This window comes from Chionomys nivalis, chromosome 4 (genome assembly GCF_950005125.1).
Source record: "Chionomys nivalis chromosome 4, mChiNiv1.1, whole genome shotgun sequence".
NCBI lineage: Eukaryota > Metazoa > Chordata > Mammalia > Rodentia > Cricetidae > Chionomys > Chionomys nivalis.
Genome location: NC_080089.1, coordinates 9,438,995 through 9,459,427, shown reverse-complemented (window position 1 = coordinate 9,459,427; position 20,433 = coordinate 9,438,995). Strand labels below are relative to the sequence as shown.

The 20,433-nt window shown below is 43.1% G+C and overlaps 1 protein-coding gene across 1 annotated transcript in view; it reads right to left on the bottom strand.

Annotated features, from left to right (window-relative positions):
• Trpc6 (transient receptor potential cation channel subfamily C member 6) overlaps positions 1-15,530 on the bottom strand; it is a 128,838-nt gene extending 113,308 nt beyond the window's left edge. The window contains exon 1 of the mRNA XM_057768607.1: positions 15,106-15,530. Within this exon, the coding sequence (XP_057624590.1) occupies positions 15,106-15,272 (167 nt within the window). The 5' untranslated portion in view covers positions 15,273-15,530. The remainder of the gene's footprint in view (positions 1-15,105) is intronic.
• Between the last annotated feature and the right edge of the window lie 4,903 nt (positions 15,531-20,433).

Below are 20,433 nucleotides of genomic sequence, written 5' to 3'. Positions count from 1 at the left end.
AACTGCAGATTTTGGAGTTCATTCCCTAACATGTGACTTGTGTACTAACTCTCTTTTCGTGAAATAAGCTTTTCTCCCCTGTTCTTCAAAGGCAGGATGCTTTAGGCTTGGGGTCAGCTGGTCATGGACCATATGGGAGGCTCTGTATTATTTCTTCCATCCCAAAATACCTTCCTTTTCAACTCCATGACATGGCATCCTACTCTTTCACCAAGCACTGGCTCTCTCCGCCACTCCATATCTTTGAAAGGCTTCCTCTTGGCTCCCCAAACTTCCCTTTCCTGTCTGGGAAGGGTCCTGTGGGCTGTGTGTTTGCTTGTGGTCTGAGCTTGGAGAGTAGTTAAGTTGATATTTTCTGTTCATAGTCATCAGTGTGAGTCATGGGCTTTTCCCTAATTTAGAATGAATACCCCTGAGCTTGTGGTACAGCCTAATGACACAAACTTACAGATAAACACATTATATCTCTCTGGGAGAAGTTAACATGGGAACATTGTGGAATCAGATGCAAACTTTTAATATAAAAAAACATCAAGGAATATTTGTGCTTACAAGAGGCTGTACCAGACTTGTATGAGAGTAAGTCATTTTTATTCTGCAGTGGGGGGATATAAAGCATTAAGAATTTTATATAAATAAATTTTTATTTGTAAATCTTCAACACACTCTACCTCAGTGAGTCCTCTGGAATGGTTTCCCATGAAGTTATGAGTGTATACTTTTAGCTTTAATAATTATATCCTGCTGGGGACATAGCTTGGATGTTTTTCCAGGGAACTCAGAGAATTTCTTGGCCATATAACCAGGATTTTATCTAAGTGATGCTTTAAGATTTGCTTCTCCATAAACTTACAGTTATCTACATTTAATTCAATATTTCTTTTTTTACAGTTCATTTTTAAAATGAGGGTTCTCTGTCTTGTGAAAAAATGAACAGTTGTTTGCCAAGCACCAGCATAAAATGAAACCTGTAGAACATGGGGAATGGTGTGACTGTTTTTCTTCGAATTGATGGAATCACAGATTTCATTACGTTAGCCTTTGAGAGAACAGAACTTTTTCAGCCTTGAATTACAATCTCATGGAAACTGACCTATTGCTCATTCTAGGTCTTTAAAAATTATAGGCTAGGAGTTCTATCTGGTCAATGTCCTTTTGGATCATTCTGATATGACAATCAGAACATCCCCATATGAAATCATATTAGGAACACAAGGCTCTAGTGTTCCACAGCAATTATTGATATAGAGACTGCCATAGTCATGAAGGGCAGCTTCACAGTCAGTATGTCTCCTACCCTTTCTGCCTGTACTTCAGAATTCTTTACATATTTTTTCTTATTGACTAATGAATTTGAGTTGGCAAGACTGATCTTCTGAATCATCCACCCCTTCATCAGGCATGTTTTATGTCTCACATTGTTCTAAAATTCACAAGCATAGTACCATGCCCCAGAGTCTGCCTCAGTATCCAAGTGTTTCAAACATAGAGTCCTTGTGCTGCAGCATCAAAGAATTCCCAGTCAGTCTCTCCAGACCATGACAGGAGCTCAAGCGGAAGCAATGTGGAATTCAGATAAAGCAGAAGAAAGAATTCTCTGAGGGGCACGCTGATAGAAACAAGGCAAGCATAGACCGTTCTGGGGAAGAGAAGAGAAGCAACAGCGAGCTGCAGCAACAGGCACAGCTCTCATTCATTGGTAAAACACAAAGACTGGAAAAGTGAGGAGAGCTGATGTTGGAGACTAAGACAGCAGTCAGTCAGCAAGAGCCGGTAGACTGTGCTTGTTCCCCTTGGAGCATCTCATTGATTTGGTTGCTGCCCATGAGTCAATCCACAGAAAGGAATGTTCTATTCTAGTATCATATCTCAATGCATGAACATTTTAACTTAATGAATTAGATTTTTAAACCTCTCTAAATGCATTGCGTACATCCCTCCTACTTTGATGCATCATGCTCGCAATAATGATCAAGTCTGTTTTGATGACTACAGGGTACCCTTATAAATGTCAACTATACCTAACTATCAACAAAACATCAATATTTTAAGTGGGTTTGGTGGTTATGGGACATTCGCTTTTACAGTATAACCTTCTGAGTAGCTCATTGTTTGAATAAACCTGTTAAACAAATTGATAGCAATGAAAATTACAAAGTCCTAAGGGCTGTTTCTTCTCATTTGTTGCTCCTGGTATACCATAGGCTTAAGGTACAGGACAAAATTCATGAGAATCGAGAAACCAGTCTTTGGCTTAGGTAGGATGAGCACTTATCAATTCTATGCATGATCTCCTTGCAAGTCTCTCATTTATACAAAATGCATGCATGTAACACTTTCATGTTAAATTTCCATGCAAACTGAAATACATTCAAGAAAAGTAAATCTTGTTTTTAATCCTTTTATACTATATGTGATCTGGTCAAAATCTAAAGGGAGAAAAGGGTTTTGCCATGAATAGACATGGTATGACCTGGGAGATATATATATATCTCTCTTTTAATACAAGAAGACTGCCACTTTCAGAGAGTTCTAAGGGCAATTTTAAAAACCTTAAAATTTATAATAATAATAATGTTAAATGGGAAATATTAAAGTATCAGTAAGAATGTCATCATTGTTTAAAACATGTATAACACATGAATAAAAAGATAAGAAAGTACATTATATTATGTACATATACATATGTGAATATATGCATTTAATCTGGACAAGCATATAAATATATTAAGGGATATTCATGAAAACTTATTTGAAAATTATTTTTTAAAATGTATGTAATTCTTAGTAGTACATTGCTGGGAGACACCCGAAAGGCCAGAGGCGTGTCGTAGTACAGAGTGGAGGTGGTTGTCTGGATGAACAAGGAACTCTCAAGGGAAAAGGTGTCCTGAGAAGCTAAGGTCTCACGCTACTTTCATCTTGACATTTTCTAATGCTTGTGTGTTTTCTTCCTCTAATTCTCCTTAAAAGATAAATGATAAAAGAAAGAGAAAGATATAAAAATAAAAATTCCAACTAAAGAGAGAAATCCGCACAGGGTGGGGGGACCTACAGGAAGTCACCCAGTTGAACCGGACTTGTAAGGAGCTGAATGAGAAGTATGTGCTTCATGTTCAGTTGGGGAAGTTCCGTCCTTCTAGAGAGCTATGACCTCATCCTAGATCCCAGAACTTTGCCAGGGCAAATTCCTTTGCAAACCATGCTGTCATCTTTCTCTCTTTTCTCTTTATTTTTCTGTTGATTGTGCCACATGAAAATTCCTGTTTCTATAAAACCTCCAATTTTAGAATACCATTATAAATTAAAACATGAAAAGAAAATGACCTTTGCCCTTGTTCCTGACCCCTTCGATCTGAGTTTAGAAGGTAATATAAAATTCACCTAATTTGCCCAAGAGCACAGAGAGAGCACTGCGGATATGTACCCTAGCATCTAACTAATTAGGTTTGGATCTCTGCTGATTGAATACATGACTTTTTAAGGATTGATTCCCAAGTTTAGACTTTATTTTTCTCATTTATAACAATAAGCCTACTCATAGGGTTGCTATGGGATATTACAGAGATTGTATGTACAAAATGCTTAAACTATTGCCTGGGACACAATGTGTCCTTCGTCATGTTTCCTCTGCCAAGATCTCAAGAAACTAATCAACATGCTGGCTCTTTATAACACAATATAAGTTGACGGAGATTAAATAAAGCTAAAAATTGAGTTTCTCGGTTTTACTGTCATATTTCAAGTCCTCCATACCACAGAGGACTGCCACATTGGGCAGAGCAGATACAGAACTTCCCCGCCCTTGCAGAGGGCACTAGTACATGTTGTATTAGCAATGACGGAACAGAAAAGACACACAAGACAGGAGAGAGGACAATCAACTGTTCCAAAGCTGTGTGTAATTCACTCTGGAACAGGTGATGCATAAATCACTTGGAGTTTCTGATGTAGGAGATCTGGGCAGGACCTGGTTACCAGGGTTTCCAGTAAGTTTCTAAAGGATGATCAAAGAATGCCATTAAGAAGCCACACTCTGGAAGGGCCATCTTTATAGAATGCAGGCTCATGTGTGATGTGTGCCATCTGTGAAAGAGGTACAATATCCACATTTCTTACTAAAATTTCTTTCCTAATATTTTTCCATCATGATGTCACCCTGGTTCTTCTTCCCCATCTCCCCTTTCACAATCTCACTGCTGTCACGTTTATGCTGTCTTCCTCTTTATGCTTTTATTGCTATCTTCCCTATCCCTAACATTGGTCTAATGTATAAAGGTCTCAAACCGTAATGTCTCTGTTCAAACTAAGACTCCTTTAACCAAGGCAGCAAAAGTTTCTCATCCATCTTTTCAAAAGACGTATATCCAACAATCATTAAACAGTGAAATAAACTATCACTTATCAAATACATTGGGTTTTGACCAAAGCAGTCTTAACAGTGGAGGCACCCTGCCTGAGGTCAGCATTAGCTTGTTCCTTGGAATCTTTAGTAAGTTTCTTAATTCCCACACACATCAGATCTTCATCTCAAAGTGCAGGTGACCATAAATCCTTCTGAGAAGTACTGGGAGTATTGAGTAAGTTCATGTGTGTGTAGTGCTAGAACTGTACCATGTATATAAGAAATGCTGTGTTAGCTATTATTATTTCTGTTGTCATTGTTAATTATAGTAAATCATGTCAAAATAATTGGTTAAGAGCACTTGTTGCTCTTGCAGAGGACCTGAGTTCAATTCCCAGTGCCCACATGGTAGCCCCCAACAGTCTCTAAGTCCAGTTCCATGGGATCTGACACCGTGTTCTGACCTCCACAAGCACTAAGAATGCTATGATATACCTTCACAGATGCAAGTACAACATTAATATGCATAAAATAAATAAATAAATATAATTTAAAAAAATAACTCTAATTGTTACATCTTAGGTAGACCTTTTGGTGAAACTTTAAAGAAAACTGTGTGAAATGACAAACTCTGTAAAATACGGTAAGATGAACTGAAGAAGAGCTTTGGACCATTCCGAGTCTCCCTTTCCTCTTTACATGTGGAAATGATATTGTCACTTACCACGTGCTTACAACTGCATTTCCTGCAAGTTTCAAATGAGTTAATGTAAGTAAAGCAAAGAACCAACAATATTTTCAAGTTAGAAAGTACAAAGTGCAAGCCCCTTAAATTTGGTAAAGACTCTAAAAGACAGGGTTCCCTATGACCTTTCCTGACTTCTTATAACTTTAGCACACTGGGGATCATATTTCATTAGTTCCAAGATATCTAGCTCTCCTATTTCTTTTAAATACATTTTAATTAGAATACAATTGTATCATTTCCCCCTTCCCTTTCCTTCATGCAGCCCTTTCCAGGTGCTCTCCCCGTGTCCCACGTGCCATAGCTCTCAAGCTGATGGCCTCCTTTGCCTTCCATCATCACTGTCACACACACAAATGCACCACAGATGCATCCAGACTGCTGGAAAAGACAAGATCTCCTGAGTAAATTGAGAGCAGAGGGGGAGGGAGGGTGTGGAGAAAAATATAGAACCCAATTAAAAAAATTTTAAAAAGATCAGCTAACACTTGCAAAAGGAAGAAAATGGGATGGGATCAGAGGGTTGAGAATGGTGGGAAGGGCAGAAAATATGTTCAAAATGCATAGTACAAAATTGTCAAAGAAAAAAGTATTTTTATAGAGGGGGATGTTTTTTCACGGAACTCTTCCTTGTTCACTTCTTTGATTTTAAGGCTGGCTTTGAACTTTCCAGATGTGAGTGCTCGGAATTAGGACTGTCTCTGCAGTGCTCTCTTTCCTGGCGTGATAACATGAAGAAAGCCTGTCTGTTGGTTTGTAGGGGGCTAAGGTCAGAGAAAACAATTCAAATGCTTGTCTGCCCGTAAGAAGACTAAGACTGTACTATGGGGTAGATGGCACAAGGTCTAGCAGAGGTTGTTGTCCCTGACACCCCTTTGTAGAACAGGTGCTAACCATTCTAGAGTACTGAAAATCAAAGGTTTTAAAGATTCACAGGCCATCCAGATTCAATGTTGTTTCCTGACACCCATATGTTGACACATCCTATACAAATTTCTACAAAATTGTTTCTTTTTATGTCAGAAACAGGACCAAGAGATGGGATTTTAAAACCATTTTCAAGAATAAAACTAAACTGCCTTTATATTGGAGTCTTCAAATTTGGAATTAAAGTCTCAGAACTGAAAAGAAAAAGCACTGTGCAGGCTGCTAAATGAGGGAAGTGAGTCGTGTTCAGAGGCAACACCTGTGGGTCACCGTGACCAGCATGTCAAGATGTACATAAATGTGCAATCAGCACCACTCACATGTGGGTGGTAACAAGAGCTCTCTAATTGGACTTAAGACTCCCCTCAACAGGAGGGAAGTCACTCCTGGGACTAGAAACCGAGCCAGCTTCCCAGAGTAAGTGTGGTCATGGACCTTAGGAAGAATCACTGTTTTGCTAGGTCAGCATGATTCCTTATTGCAGTCTAAACCTTATCTTTATACCCGCAGAAAAACGTAGCTATCATCCCTCATCAAATAAGTATCTCTTTGCAACAAATGGAGATCATTACAGAAAACCACAGCTGGACATAATCGAAGACCAATAGAACATGGGGTCAGAATGCTGCTTAATGAACGTGGCCCAGCCCCAATGTCTACATCACAGCCTCTGTATCTGTGTATGGTTCAGGGAACACCAGAAAAGAGAGGGCAGAAAGATTATGAGAGTCATAATACCAAGAGTTTTGCTGTGAAACTGTCTCTCCGAAAAACAGCTACATAGACAAAACCAGAACAGTGGCAATATCAGTGAACTCCTAATGTGGAGGGGGCTCCACTGTGTCTCACTGAACTGGAGTGTTCCACTGTGTCTCACTGGACTGGGGTGCTCCACTGTGTCTCACTGGACTGGAGCGCTCCACTGTGTCTCACTGGACTGGAGCGTTCCACTGTGTCTCACTGGACTGGGGCGTTCCACTGTGTCTCACTGGACTGGGGCGTTCCACTGTGTCTCACTGGACTGGGGCGTTCCACTGTGTCTCACTGGACTGGGGCGTTCCACTGTGTCTCACTGGACTGGGGCGTTCCACTGTGTCTCACTGGACTGGGGCGTTCCACTGTGTCTCACTGGACTGGGGCGTTCCACTGTGTCTCACTGGACTGGGGCGTTCCACTGTGTCTCACTGGACTGGGGCGTTCCACTGTGTCTCACTGGACTGGGGCGTTCCACTGTGTCTCACTGGACTGGGGCGTTCCACTGTGTCTCACTGGACTGGGGCGTTCCACTGTGTCTCACTGGACTGGGGCGTTCCACTGTGTCTCACTGGACTGGGGCGTTCCACTGTGTCTCACTGGACTGGGGCGTTCCACTGTGTCTCACTGGACTGGGGCGTTCCACTGTGTCTCACTGGACTGGAGTGTTCCACTGTGTCTCACTGGACTGGGGTGTTCCACTGTGTCTCACTGAACTGGGGTGTTCCACTGTGTCTCACTGGATTGGGGGGTGTTCCACTGTGTCTCACTGGATTGGGGGGTTCTACTGTATCTCACTGGACTGGGGGGTTCCACTGTGTCTCACTAGATTGGGGGAGTTCACTGCGTCTCACCGGACTGGAGGGAGTTCCACTGCCTTGCACTTGACTGGAGGGAGTTGCACTGCATCTCACTGGACTGGGGTGTTCCACTGTGTCTCACTAGATTGGGGGAGTTCACTGCATCTCACTGGACTGGAGGGAGTTCCACTGCCTTGCACTTGACTGGGGGGAGTTGCACTGCATCTCGCTGGACTGAGAACTGCAGGTGACTGGTGCCTGCTAGGAGAGCTGGCTTCCCACAGAGATGGACCCTTGGTCTCTCCTACTTTAACATCACCAAAACGACACACGTCTTATATTGTGAGCCTTCTTCCTGTAGCCCTGTCAGCTGTCAACCGTTGCCATGAGGTAGTTTTAACCAGTAGTGCACGTGCGAACATTAAAGGCAACAGCCTACAAAGGCTCAGTGTGGGTGGCAGTAGTTCAAAAATAAATCCTAGAAACAGTGTGAAATAGTCTTTTCAAACTTAAAAAACAAATAAATGTGTATTTGTGTGTGTACCAGGGACTATAGAAAGTCCATAAGGAACAGCAGAGAATCAGGTTCGTTTAAGAAGCATTCTGGAAACATATAATTATGAACTCAGTCTAATTGTATAGCATGAATGAATTGCATTCGAATTCTTTTTTTAAAAAAAAAAACTATTCTAGGGGCTGGTAGAGGTGTCTCTGTGCTTAAGAGTACTTGCTGCTCTTTGTAGAGGACACAGGTTAGGCTCCCAGTGCATCAGGTGACTCCCAACAGCCTGCAACTCCAGTCCAGGCCTAGTCTATGCCCTCTCATGTTCTCCACGGGTGTCTACACACAGCCACACACACACGAAGAATAATAATGGAAAATAAATAAATCTTAAAACTGCTTCTACACCAATGTTCTGTTCACCATTTAGAGCAGACATGTGTAGAAATCAAGAGTATTGAAAATTCTTAGTTAAAATGGGACTCAAGAGAGTCACTTCCTGAATGTAGCATGTTCATTATCATGTAAAAAAATATTTTACATAGTGCTCTTTTTATATGTTCCTAAGTTATATATAAGCCACATCTATATAAATTTAGATATAAAAGCTATTCCAACAGATATAAAATAAAATCTAAAAGAACGGTTTCTTGAAAATGCATAATTACCATCACCACTACAAATTCCAGCTGCTGAAAGTTACTGAGATGTGGGGTCCTCATTTTCAAAGACAGTGAGTGCCTGAGGAATCTAAAGAACTGAAATAAATTAACGACTTTTTCATCTTGGAGTAGTGAGCAGCCATGGATGCGACGACGACAGATGCTGGAGAAGATACTTGCTCAGCACCGTAATTTCCACCCAGCCCACAGACAGGGCGAAAGTCTGTTTTGCAATAACTGGGGTGAGTTTTATTTGTAGCAGTTTAACTACCCTTAGAATTCACCTCATTTCCAATTCTTATTGTAATTGTGGTAATTTGGGAGTTCATTGTGTTAGCAAGCCCCAGGGGGGAGCCTCTCCCTAGAGTAGAGGGTGGGGGAGGTTTGTGCTGGTCCTGTCAGGACAGAATGTTCTTTATATCTCTGCATTTGGAATATTATAGATTATTCTATTTACAAATTGTACTTTTTAGTTTTCCGTTGGTTTTTTTTTTCCCAAGATTATAGTTTTCAACAAGCTATGGTGGTACACAACCATAATTTCAGCACTCAGCAGGTTAAAGCAAGGAGTTCAAGCTGCACTACACTGTGAGTTCAATGTTAGTCTGGACGACCAAGTAAAACTCTGTCCAGAAAGAAAAAGAAATTACATTTTTCACGGATAGACGATCCATTTGCCTCAATGTTCAGTTTTTAGTGTTACTCATGTCATTTCAAAGGACATAACAGATACTAGGTAGGATTCTCACTGAATTCACACACTACCTATATCTTTGTTTCCCTAAATATGATTTAGAAAATAGAATTAAATATCTCTTGGGAGTTGAAGAAACAACTTACAGAGTAGAGTGTTTGTTCTGCACATGTAAGGCTCTGAATTCAAATTCCCAGAACCCAAGCCAAAACATAAAAACAAAAATTCGGGTATGGTTGCGTGAATCTGTAAGCTCAGCAACAGAGGTGAAGACAGGCTGATCCCAAGAGCTCACTAGCCAACAGCTAGCTCAAAGTTAAACGTACAGGTCAGTGAGAGGCCGGGTCTTAGTGGAAGAGCCAGTAAGAAAAGAACCATTGAAAAAGATAAGTCCTACTCTGTCCTAGACATGCACCCACAGGGATACAGATCTTCAATCTCATGCACATACACATGCATGCACACACGGGTACACACGTGCACATACACACAATTGTAATTAACTTTTAAGATAGAATTGCATTATTTTCTTTTATATCCTCACACTCATATGCATGCACAAAATAAATCAATAATCATGATTTTAAAAACTTTTAAAAATGAAACTGCAGTGTTTTCTTTTCCAGATGTTCTGTCTGTTGCTTCTTCTGTAGAGGTAACCCCTGTTCTTCTAAGCCTCGTTTTTTCCTAAAGGTTTGACATTTTACACACACCAGCTTTACACCTTCCCCCTAACTACATTGCTGCTCTAGGTTCTCACACTGCCATCATCCTTGCTACTTCGTGGATTCTGCTGTTAGCTCTCTCTCTCCGAGTTAACTGTTTCTGTGTGCTTGGTCACTGGCTGTAGGGAGCCTATTTTTAGCAGCCTTGCTCTTGCATGAATCTCCTAAGCAGTCAACATGGAGAGGTCACTTCCTTCTTCATACTTTAGCGATTTGCTATACTAAGACACCAAGACTTGAAGATCCCTTTGCCAACTAGGCACACAAAAAGTAAAAGCTCACATGGCACTAAATTGGCTCTTAAATTGAAATTCTCAAGGGGACTTGTCTTCCTGGCATTTACCTAACTCTGCTAGTGGGCATCACTTGCCCTGACCCTGTACTGATGGGCATCACTTGCACTGACCCTGTGCTGGGGGGCATCACCTGCCCTGACCCTGTGCTGGTGGGCATCATTTGCCCTGACCCTGTGCTGGAGGACATCATTTGCCCTGACCCTGTGCTGGTGGGCATCATTTGCCCTGACCCTGTGCTGGTTGGTATCACCTGCCCTGACTCTGTGCTGGTGGACATCATTTGCCCTGACTCTGTGCTTAGGGGCATCATTTGCCCTGACCCTGTGTTGGGGGGCATCATTTGCCCTGACCCTGTGCTGGTGGGCATCATTTGCCCTGACTCTGTGCTGGGGGCATCGTTTGACCTGACTCTGTGCTGGGGGGCATCGTTTGACCTGACTCTGTGCTGGGGCCATCGTTTGACATGACTCTGTGCTGGGGGGGCATCGTTTGCCCTGACTCTGTGCTGGGGGGCATCACCTGCCCTGACCCTGTGCTGGGGAGCATTGTTTGCCCTGACTCTGTGCTGGGGGGCATCACCTGCCCTGACCCTGTGCTGGTAGGCATCGTTTGCCCTGACCCTGTGCTGGGGGGCATCACTTGCCCTGACCCTGTACTGATGGGCATCACCTGCCCTGACCCTGTGCTGGGGGGCATCACTTGCCCTGACTCTGTGATGGGGGGCATCACCTGCCCTGACTCTGTGCTGGGGGGCATTGTTTGCCCTGACTCTGTGCTGGGGGGCTTCATCTGCCCTGACCCTGTGCTGGTGGGCATCGTTTGCCCTGACCCTGTGCTGGGGGGCATCACTTGCCTTGACCCTGTACTGATGGGCATCACCTGCCCTGACCCTGTGCTGGTGGGCATCGTTTGCCCTGACCCTGTGCTGGGGGGCATCGTTTGACCTGACTCTGCAGCTAAGACCTTTCCCACACTGTATTCTTTCTAGCATCTTTATTCTTGACACATAGCAATCACTTGTAATTTTTGAGCAATTTAAATAGTGTTATTATTTTGTTTTATGGTACTTTTAATCAAATCCCAGACTTTGGGGACATAGATGAGCATTTTACCTTAGCTGCCAAATTACTAATGGTTTCAAATACTTGAAAATACATTATTATGATGTACTGGCTACCACAGGGTATTTTTCACATTTATTTTTGGAAGGTTCATGTACTCCACAGCACACATACAGAAGTCAGAGGACATCTTTCCAGAGGCAGCTCTCTCCTCCCACAACATGGATCCTGGAGCTCAAACTCAGTAGGCAGCAAGTGCCCTTACCCACTGAGCCTCCATACCCTGTGCTACGGTAAGTTTTTGTTGTTGCTTTAGACTTACCTTATTGGATTGCCTGTAGCTTTAGTTTGTCATACCTTGTCATTTTTCACAATCTGAACAGTAATAAGTAACAATTCAATAGTTTATAACTCAGTGATTAATAGAATTAAACTGACTAATCTCTACTGCTTTGCAAACCCTTGACATATGTGCAGATGCCTGAGATTCTCCCCCAGGTTCAGAGTCACAGACTAGAGAAACTTCTTTAATAAAAGAATTCTTGACTTCTTGTCAGGACATGGGACTTTCTTGTTATTCATCACTGAAAATAAATTACAATAGAATATAGCATCTGCTTTCTAATTGGAAGTTAGAAAATAAGGTGCTATGGATCCTTCTTTCAAAAGTGCCATCTTTAAGATAATAACCCTTTACATACCAAAGTTTGAGAATGTCCAATTGTCTTCCACAAGATAATTTCCCACAATCCTCAGCATGGAAGACTTCAAAACTATGTGTATAAACTATGTGGAATCTTACAGGGAAATCTCAGTGATTTGAGAAAATCTTGCACCTAAAGTGTACCAGTGACTGCCACAATTACACCAGTAGACATTCCACTCTGAAAAAAAAAATCACACTCCCATCCCAAGTTTAAATGTCCATGAACTGTTCATTTGTACCCTGTACCAAGGGAAGTCAATTTTTTAAAGCATTTTCTCCTGAACCACATTTATTCAACTGTAAAATCTAAAAACTTTGTCAGAGAAGACACTCGTTGAAAAATAACGCTGAACTCTATGGGAAATGATAAATTCGAGGAGAAAACCTCTAATTCTGGAGTGTGCTTCACTCTCAACATGACTCAGCGAGTGCCACCCATCAGGACCTGAGCCCATCACCAAATTTCTCTGCATCTCTTTCTTACCCATTCTCGTGTAGTCTGAAATTCCTGCACCAAGGAGAAAACACTTTTGCTCTACGTAGTGTATGCCTAGAGTTCTCCAAATATATAATCTTTGAACACAGAAGTTTTTATAAATTACAATACATAAGAGTAACTCAAAGGCCTTCATGATCTAGACAGTAAATCACATTTGAAGGCATCATGAAAAGTGTTCAAATAACTTGGAGTTATTACTTTATTTAATCTCACTGCTCATAATATAACCACAGATTTTAAAAGCAAATCACTTTCCTTAAGGCAAAGAAATCAATTATAATAGATTGTAGAATAAGAACATTTAGTTAATAAGATCATCTAATTTTTTTGAAGATGCAAATAGTTATCAAATCACTTAATTTAGCCAACAGGAAATGTTACTAAATAGCATTAGAGCTTGGTGAAAGTCAAGGCAAAGTCTCCCTACGCTGCCCAGACTGGGATCAAACCCAAAGCCTTGAAGTAGATAAGGTTATGCATGGGCGTCACCTACCTGCGTGGCTTCAAAGCAAATTTGCAAACAGCTATGTTCAAAATGCTAGTATTTTATATCCTTATTTTTTCTTGCCATTCATCTTCTTGCTTTTATTGTGTACTCTGTCAACAAACCAACACAATATCTCCACAGACTTAGAAATGCAGACTTTCCAGCTCCTCGTAAGACCCAGGGAACTGAAGTCTTAGCAAAACCTCTGGGTGGCATATGCCCATCAAACTGTGAGAAGTTTGGGTCTGCCATAGGAGACAGAGTTTTTCTGGGCTGGGAGATGGGCCTACTGCACAGCCATGAGGACCCTAGTTCAGACCCCAGCACCCAGGTACACACTTGGTTCAGGGGCATATGTCTGCCATTCTAAGTAAGAAGGGTCAACCCCAGGGTCAGTGAGAGACCCTGTCCCCAAAAAGTGATGTGCAGAACTGTAAGGGAGGACATTCCGTGTCAATCCCTGGCCTCTACACACCAACCGCGGGCACACACACACACACACGAGCACACAGACATATACCACCCCTGCACACACAGAGGGAGGGAGGGAAAGGGAGAGGGCAGGGGGAGAGAGAGAGATTTATAACTGAGCAGCAAATATAGCATTGACAAAAATGTCCTAAAATTAGCTATTGACGATGACTACAAAACATAATAACTACTACATGTGCAATGCTGCATTGTACAACTTAAAAGGCGAATTTTACATTGTCTGAATTGTATCTTAATTTTTCAGACATGGAAAGAGGGTGGGTTATTATAGACGCTTTCGGCTTGCACTGCGCAGATGAATGGAACCACTTCCAACTTTTTTGTTTTTTTCATCCTGGAGAAAAAAGTAGATGCCCCATTTCCTGGGGCTCAGTTCTCACCAGGAAAGCAAACCACAGAAGGCCCTGGTCACTCCCCCAAAACCAATCTGTCTGTCATGAGGGTTCCTCAGTCCCCGCTGAAGGGATAGAACCCTCCCTCCACAAGAAGGGACCACCAAGCTGAGAAAGGCTTCTCAGAAAACAGCCTGCGATGACTGTGACAGGCAAGGAAACCTGGGTACTCAGTCAAGCAAAGATTAATCAAAGGTGCAAAGAGCTTGGAATACTATCTGCCTGCTGCACATGCGGTCAAAGTCCGGGGGCGGGGGGGGGGGGAGCAAGGGGGGGAGTGAAGGGGGGTGAAGACTTTGTTTCTTTGTTTCTCCACTCTCTTGTCTGCCTTCTGTCCCTTACCACCACCACTGTCACCAACCTGCAATTTGGGTTTTGTTGTTGGTTGTTGTTTTTAAACTGGCTTTTAAGAGACCACTAGTAAGGATCTCATCCTTATTATTCTTCTGACCCCTAACAGGCTCACTGTTGTCCTGCCAAGGATACAAAAACCTGAACGGGTCTGTTTCCCGGTCTTAATCTCAACTCCAGGGTAAGAAGGAACAAGTCTGGCCTCAGAACTTCTTTGCTACTTGCTTTTTGTCTAAGTAACCCGAGGCAAGACCAGAGGATAAAGCTTCGCTGGAGAGCGCACTAGCGAGTTCCTTCCGCAAACTGCATTCAAAGACCCCGAGTGTTCAGTTCATCTCTCCCACAAAGACTGAATTGCTGGAGCAAAACGGGAACCCATTCTGGGTGTAGATCGTGCCTGTTGACCAGTATCACAGGGTGGCAGGGACCGTAAAACCTGACCAAACATAAGGTCCCATGTGGTGACCTGGCATCCCACCACAGGTGGTGGGGCGGGAACCTGGCGGGTTCACTCTGAGGGTGAGCGCACCCCTTAAGTGCTCATCAGTAGCCAGCCCAGTCCCACAGGAGCGCACGCCCCTGGCTGTCTGGATGTCTGGAGAGACATCGCTGGTGGGACACGCGCGGTACCCACTTGTGCAGCCCATGCCGCCCGCACCCGCACTTACAAGCTGGGGTAGTAGCCATAGGGTGGCAGCGGGAGCTGCGGGCAGCCGTTGTCTCCCAGCTCGTCCATCAGCAGATAGTCCTGGCTCTCGTTGCGCCGCGCACCGGCTCCAGGGGCTACCAGCGGAGACCCGCCCCTCCGGGCCACGAACCCGGGGCTCTGGCTCATGGCACAGCGCCCAGCCGGCCTGCACCGGGCTCCCGCAGATGGGGACCTGGGGAGAAGGGGCCGCGTCACCTACCGAACTGGCCCAGAGCAAGGCGCTGCCCGGGTAAGGAAGATGAGGAAAGGGATGCAGAAGCCGGGCTGGCTGGGTTCTGCCAGTGGCTTCCCTGCCCGCCAGGGTAGAAGTCACTACTTAGGGGGTTGGGGGGGCAACCGTCAAGGAAGCCTTGACCTGAGAGCATCTGGACCGCGCCAACAGGCGGCCCGGGCTCCCAGGCAGAGGGCACAGGCGGGGCCTCTGTGGCAGCCGCCAGGGAGAGCAGTGAAGAGTTACTATGTCAACCGCGACTCTCCCTCCAGCCCTCGCCTCCCGCCTTCTTCCCCCCACATCCTCCGTCACGATCCCCACCTTTAAAGGGATCGAAAGAACTGTCCAGAAATCCGCGGACCCCTGTCTGGAAGTCACAGCTAAGCAGGGCCAGAATAAACCTAAACTAGGCGGAGCCAGGAGCACTCTTTATTTGGGGTTGGGAGGGCTAACTGCTCCCAAAGTAGGTTTGTTAAGTAACGCCAAGGGAGGGCTTTCTAGGAAGTTTCTTTTAAGTAACACTCAAAAGACAGGCTCCTCTCCTTCTTCCACACGGCCTTCATTTTCTTGGGATGTTTTTCCAGTTCCCAATCTCCAAAGTAATTTGGACTCCGCTTTGAAATGAAGAACCGTCAGCTGCGTTCTCACCGCCAAATGTTCTGAGAAAATCAGCAACAAAATGGGCATTTTCCGGTGGTGCCTGTTTGTTTGAGGGAAAAGCCTCCCTCCGTAATTCGAGTGCCAGAATTGTTGCTCTGACAGGTGTGTTTTCTCCAACGTCCTAGCTGCGTTTAAGGCTTGTTTTAAAACTCTGATTAATTGGCATACATTTGACAAGTTAAAACCTTCTGTACAGGAACATATAGGAATTCTCTCAGTAGTTAAAGAGCTGGAGGCAAAAGTATGGGGACATGAATTGGGGTCTCCATGGTGAAAGACATCTCTAACTCCAGCGCTGAGGAAGAATAAAAGGGTCGCTGAGGCTCGCTGGTCCGCTAATCTAGCCAAAATACAAGCTCCAGGTTCGGTGATGTCGCAAAACATCAGATAAAGAGTACGCAAAGACAATTTAACTGACCGCTGACATCCACATGGGCATCCCGAGCCTCCCTGTGACTGAACACACACACACACACACACACACACACACACACACACAGAGAGAGAGAGAGAGAGAGAGAGAGAGAGAGAGAGAGAGAGATTTATAGTAGTTTATTTAAGAGAAGTCAATTAAGAATCCATTCATTCATTCATCATACTTAATGAATGCCAAGTGTGTACCAGCCAACATTTCAGGATCCGGGGGTCTCATGAAAGAAAAATGGTGGTTAAATAAGTAGAGTGTGATGCTCACACTTCAAAAGGCTGCCCTTGGAAGCCTGAGGCAGAAGATTGGAAAAGGTTGAAGACTAAACTTGACTGTGTATGCATTCTAAGACAGCCTGGGTTATAGAGTCAGACTCTTCCTCAAATATATATAAATTAAAAAGCAACTAAAATTTACAGAAATTAATTAGGTTGATGTGTTGGTCCTGAAAAGATGATTACAAGATGGCTCTCTGAGACGCTGTTAATTGATTTGAAACACACATGGCTGGGAGGTAGCCATGTTAACAGTAAAGATGCTTCCTATCTGAATTGAAGGAAGAGTGGGCAATAAGAAGAGTGTTGGGAATCACGGCAATGCCAATCACATTGAAAGGCAGAGGGGCCAAAAGCGGTTATAAATCAATAAAATACTGACTTTGTCAAACACTACGAGGGGTGGAGAAAAAGCACCTAGCTTTGTGTTTGGCAAATCCCCTGTGAATATAAAATGTCACCCCTAGAAGCCTCATGTGTTAGAAGTCTTGGTATCTGGCGTGTGAGAAACAATTCAGTAGTTAAGAACACTTGCTGTTCTCTGGAGGACCAACATTCAGTTCCCAGGATCCACATCAGGCAGCTCTCAACAGCCTTGAACTCTAGCCCCAGGGAATTCAATGCCTTCTTCTGCCTTCTGTGGGTACTGTACAAATATGCATGTATACCACACACACACACACAAATAAAATTGTTTTCAAGACTTGATAATGCCGTGTTCAGAGGTGGGGTTTGGGGATATAATTGGATCATGAGGCTCTGACCTCGTGTGGTGTGTGTGTGTGTCTTTGTGTGTGTATGTGTGTGTGTGTGTCCAAGAGCACACACAAACTTGAAATTTGAGAGGTTACTGGTAAGTGTTGGGAAATTCAGGTGGAGTGGAGCCGGAAGAAGTGACGTGTGAAAGGCATGCCATTGAGGGTGTATCTTGTACTGTACTTCTTTCTCTCCCTGCTCTCCTCTTTCTTCTTCATGGCCATCATGAGGCAAGGCAGCCTTTTTAGCACTATGGGTTGAGAAACATGGAGTCAAGTGAGCATGGCCTGAAACCTGTGAGATGGGAGCTAAAGCGAGTCTTCGCTCTCTTCAGTTAGCCTCTCTGGTGTTTCGCTACAGTGGGAGAAAGCTGATCAGCTATACAGTGATGTGGGATTCCTCTCTGTATGCTAGGAATATGGTTTATTACCATTGGTTATTAAAGAAGCTGTTTCAGCCAATGGCCTAGCAGAGTAAAGCCAGGCAAGAAATTCAAACCGAGATATAGAAAGAGAGTAGGCAGATGGGTGGAGCATGAAAGAAAAGAAGGTCCTGCCCACAAAAATTGCATCCACCCTGAGGAACTAACCTAAAGCAGGTCATTCTGATTTAAGAGCTTCCTGTTAAACTCTCAATATGTGAAACAGATTTAAAACTGTAACTGGTTTTTATATGGTTATTATACCCAACCAAAAGATTCTGCTTGAAGTTTCTTGGCTTGTGATTATTTTAGATTGTTCTGTTGTTGTAATAAATGCAGTGACCAGAATAAACTTGGGGAGGGGAGATATGGGATGTCCACTTCCACAGCAGTCCATTACTGAGGAGATTCAGGCAGGAACCTGAAGGCAGGAACCTGGAGGCAGGAACTAAACCAGAGGCGAAGGAAGAGTGCTGCTTATGGCTTGCTTTTTGTGGCTTGCTCAGCTTGCTTTCTCATACAGCCTGGGACCACCTGCCCAGGAAAGTACCACCCACAGAGGACTGTGCCCTCCTACGTTGGTCACTAATTAAGAAAATGTCCCCTACAGACATGCCCACAGGCCAATCTGATGGAAAAAATTCTTCACCTTAAGTTCCCTCTGCCCAAATGACTCTAGTTTGTGTCAAATTGACAAAACCTAGCAACATGGTGATCATTGTTATCGATAAGTACTCAACAGCTTTGGGACGTAAATAAATTAATGAACAAATGTCTCATTAAACAATGTCCAGGTAATCTCATTGGAACACCAATATGGGAAACAGTGGAATTGGTAATGCAACATGCAAACCTACTCTGCTCAGCTCAGATTCTGTAAACTGAAGCAAAGTTAGAAAAATCCAAAGTTGGTTGTTGAAGTGTTAGGTTTTGCTTTGAAAGAATTCCCAGGGAATTTGTTTTGTTGTTGCAGTTAGTTGAGCTGTTTGTGCCTTTTCTCAACACTGTTTTTCATTTACACATAACAATCTTCACACTGAACAAAGTTATTAAATTTATACTGTGACATTAATTTATCATTTGGTAAAGCAAAATATCTTTTTTTTCTCTTATTTGAAATATAGTCAACACTACACCAATATAAGGACTTTTCTGTGGTAGGGGGACAGGGATATATAAATGAATCAAGGGTTCTGAGAATTTTATACAATGAAATAGAAGATCATGTGATGTTTGAGTATGAAATGTCCCCATAGGCTTATATTTGAGATCTTTGTGATGATCTAATGGGCTTTGGGGGACATGATTGCATGTTAGAGCCCCTGACTTACTAAGTAGACTAATTCTTCAGTGGATACAAACTGTGATGGCATTATTGGGAAATAGTGAAAAGTCAAAGAAGAAGCCTGGTTGGAAGAAGCAGGGCACTGTGTTTGGGGACTTGTATATCCTCCAGTCTCAGTCTGGTTTGCCTATTCTTTTAGTCTGCCATGGGACAAGCAGCCCCTGTCACATGCTTTCATGACCATGATGTTCTGATTTATAACAGGCATGGAAGCAACAGAACCAGCCATGACAAGTAGATTGAAGCCAATAATATTATGAATGGAGATAAAACTTTCTTCTGATTTAGTTGTTTGAGTAGTTCATCACAGCAACACAAAGTCTAACATAGACAAACAGATAGGAAGGACAAAGCCCTAAGTTTATGTGTTTCTTTGTGGGGGCTGGGGGTTTAGATAGCTCAGAAAGGCCACCAATTCACAATACCCCTGCCACAATCTCTTTAGTTCTGGGAACAGAGCTGCACACCATGGTATATGACTTAGCCTCACTAAGCTAGGTGATATCAGATATCATTTGATGTCTCTGCATCATGGATTGTTAAACTGTGAAGTTGTGATTGCTGAGGGCAACTCTGTCTCTAATGTCCCGTATTCTATGTTCAGTGCGTAGCAGTCCTTTCATGGTTAATCCAGTGAAAAACAGGAGAGAAATCCTTCCCCACCAAATGCTTCTGAATCGTGTATGGAATATTGAGCAGATCTGGAAAAAAGAAGAAGGTTAGAACAGAAACATCTCAACAAGAAAAAATATTGGATGAGAGAACTATAGTTGGACATTTTAATTCAAGCCTGTAGTATGTTTTGGTTGTATATGTTGAAACATGAGACTCAATATGAGTCACATGTCTTGAGAAGAAACTTTGCTTCTGTACACATATCTGTCCTATGTGACGGATTTTTACAAGAATTGACATTACAGGGATGGAGAATATTTGCTGCTCTTCCAGAGAGTCAAGGTTGGTTCCCAGAATCCACAAGGATTGTTGTGGAATGGGGGCTGCTTGTTCATCCCCGCGGCCCAGCTAGCTTAGCCCTGAAATAACCACACAGAAATTGTATTAATTAAATCATTGCTTGGCCCATTTGCTCTAGCCTATTATTGGTTAACTCTCACATCTTGATTTAACCCATTTCTATTAATCTGTATATCGCCATGTAGCTGTGGCTTAACAGCAAAGATTCAGCATGCCT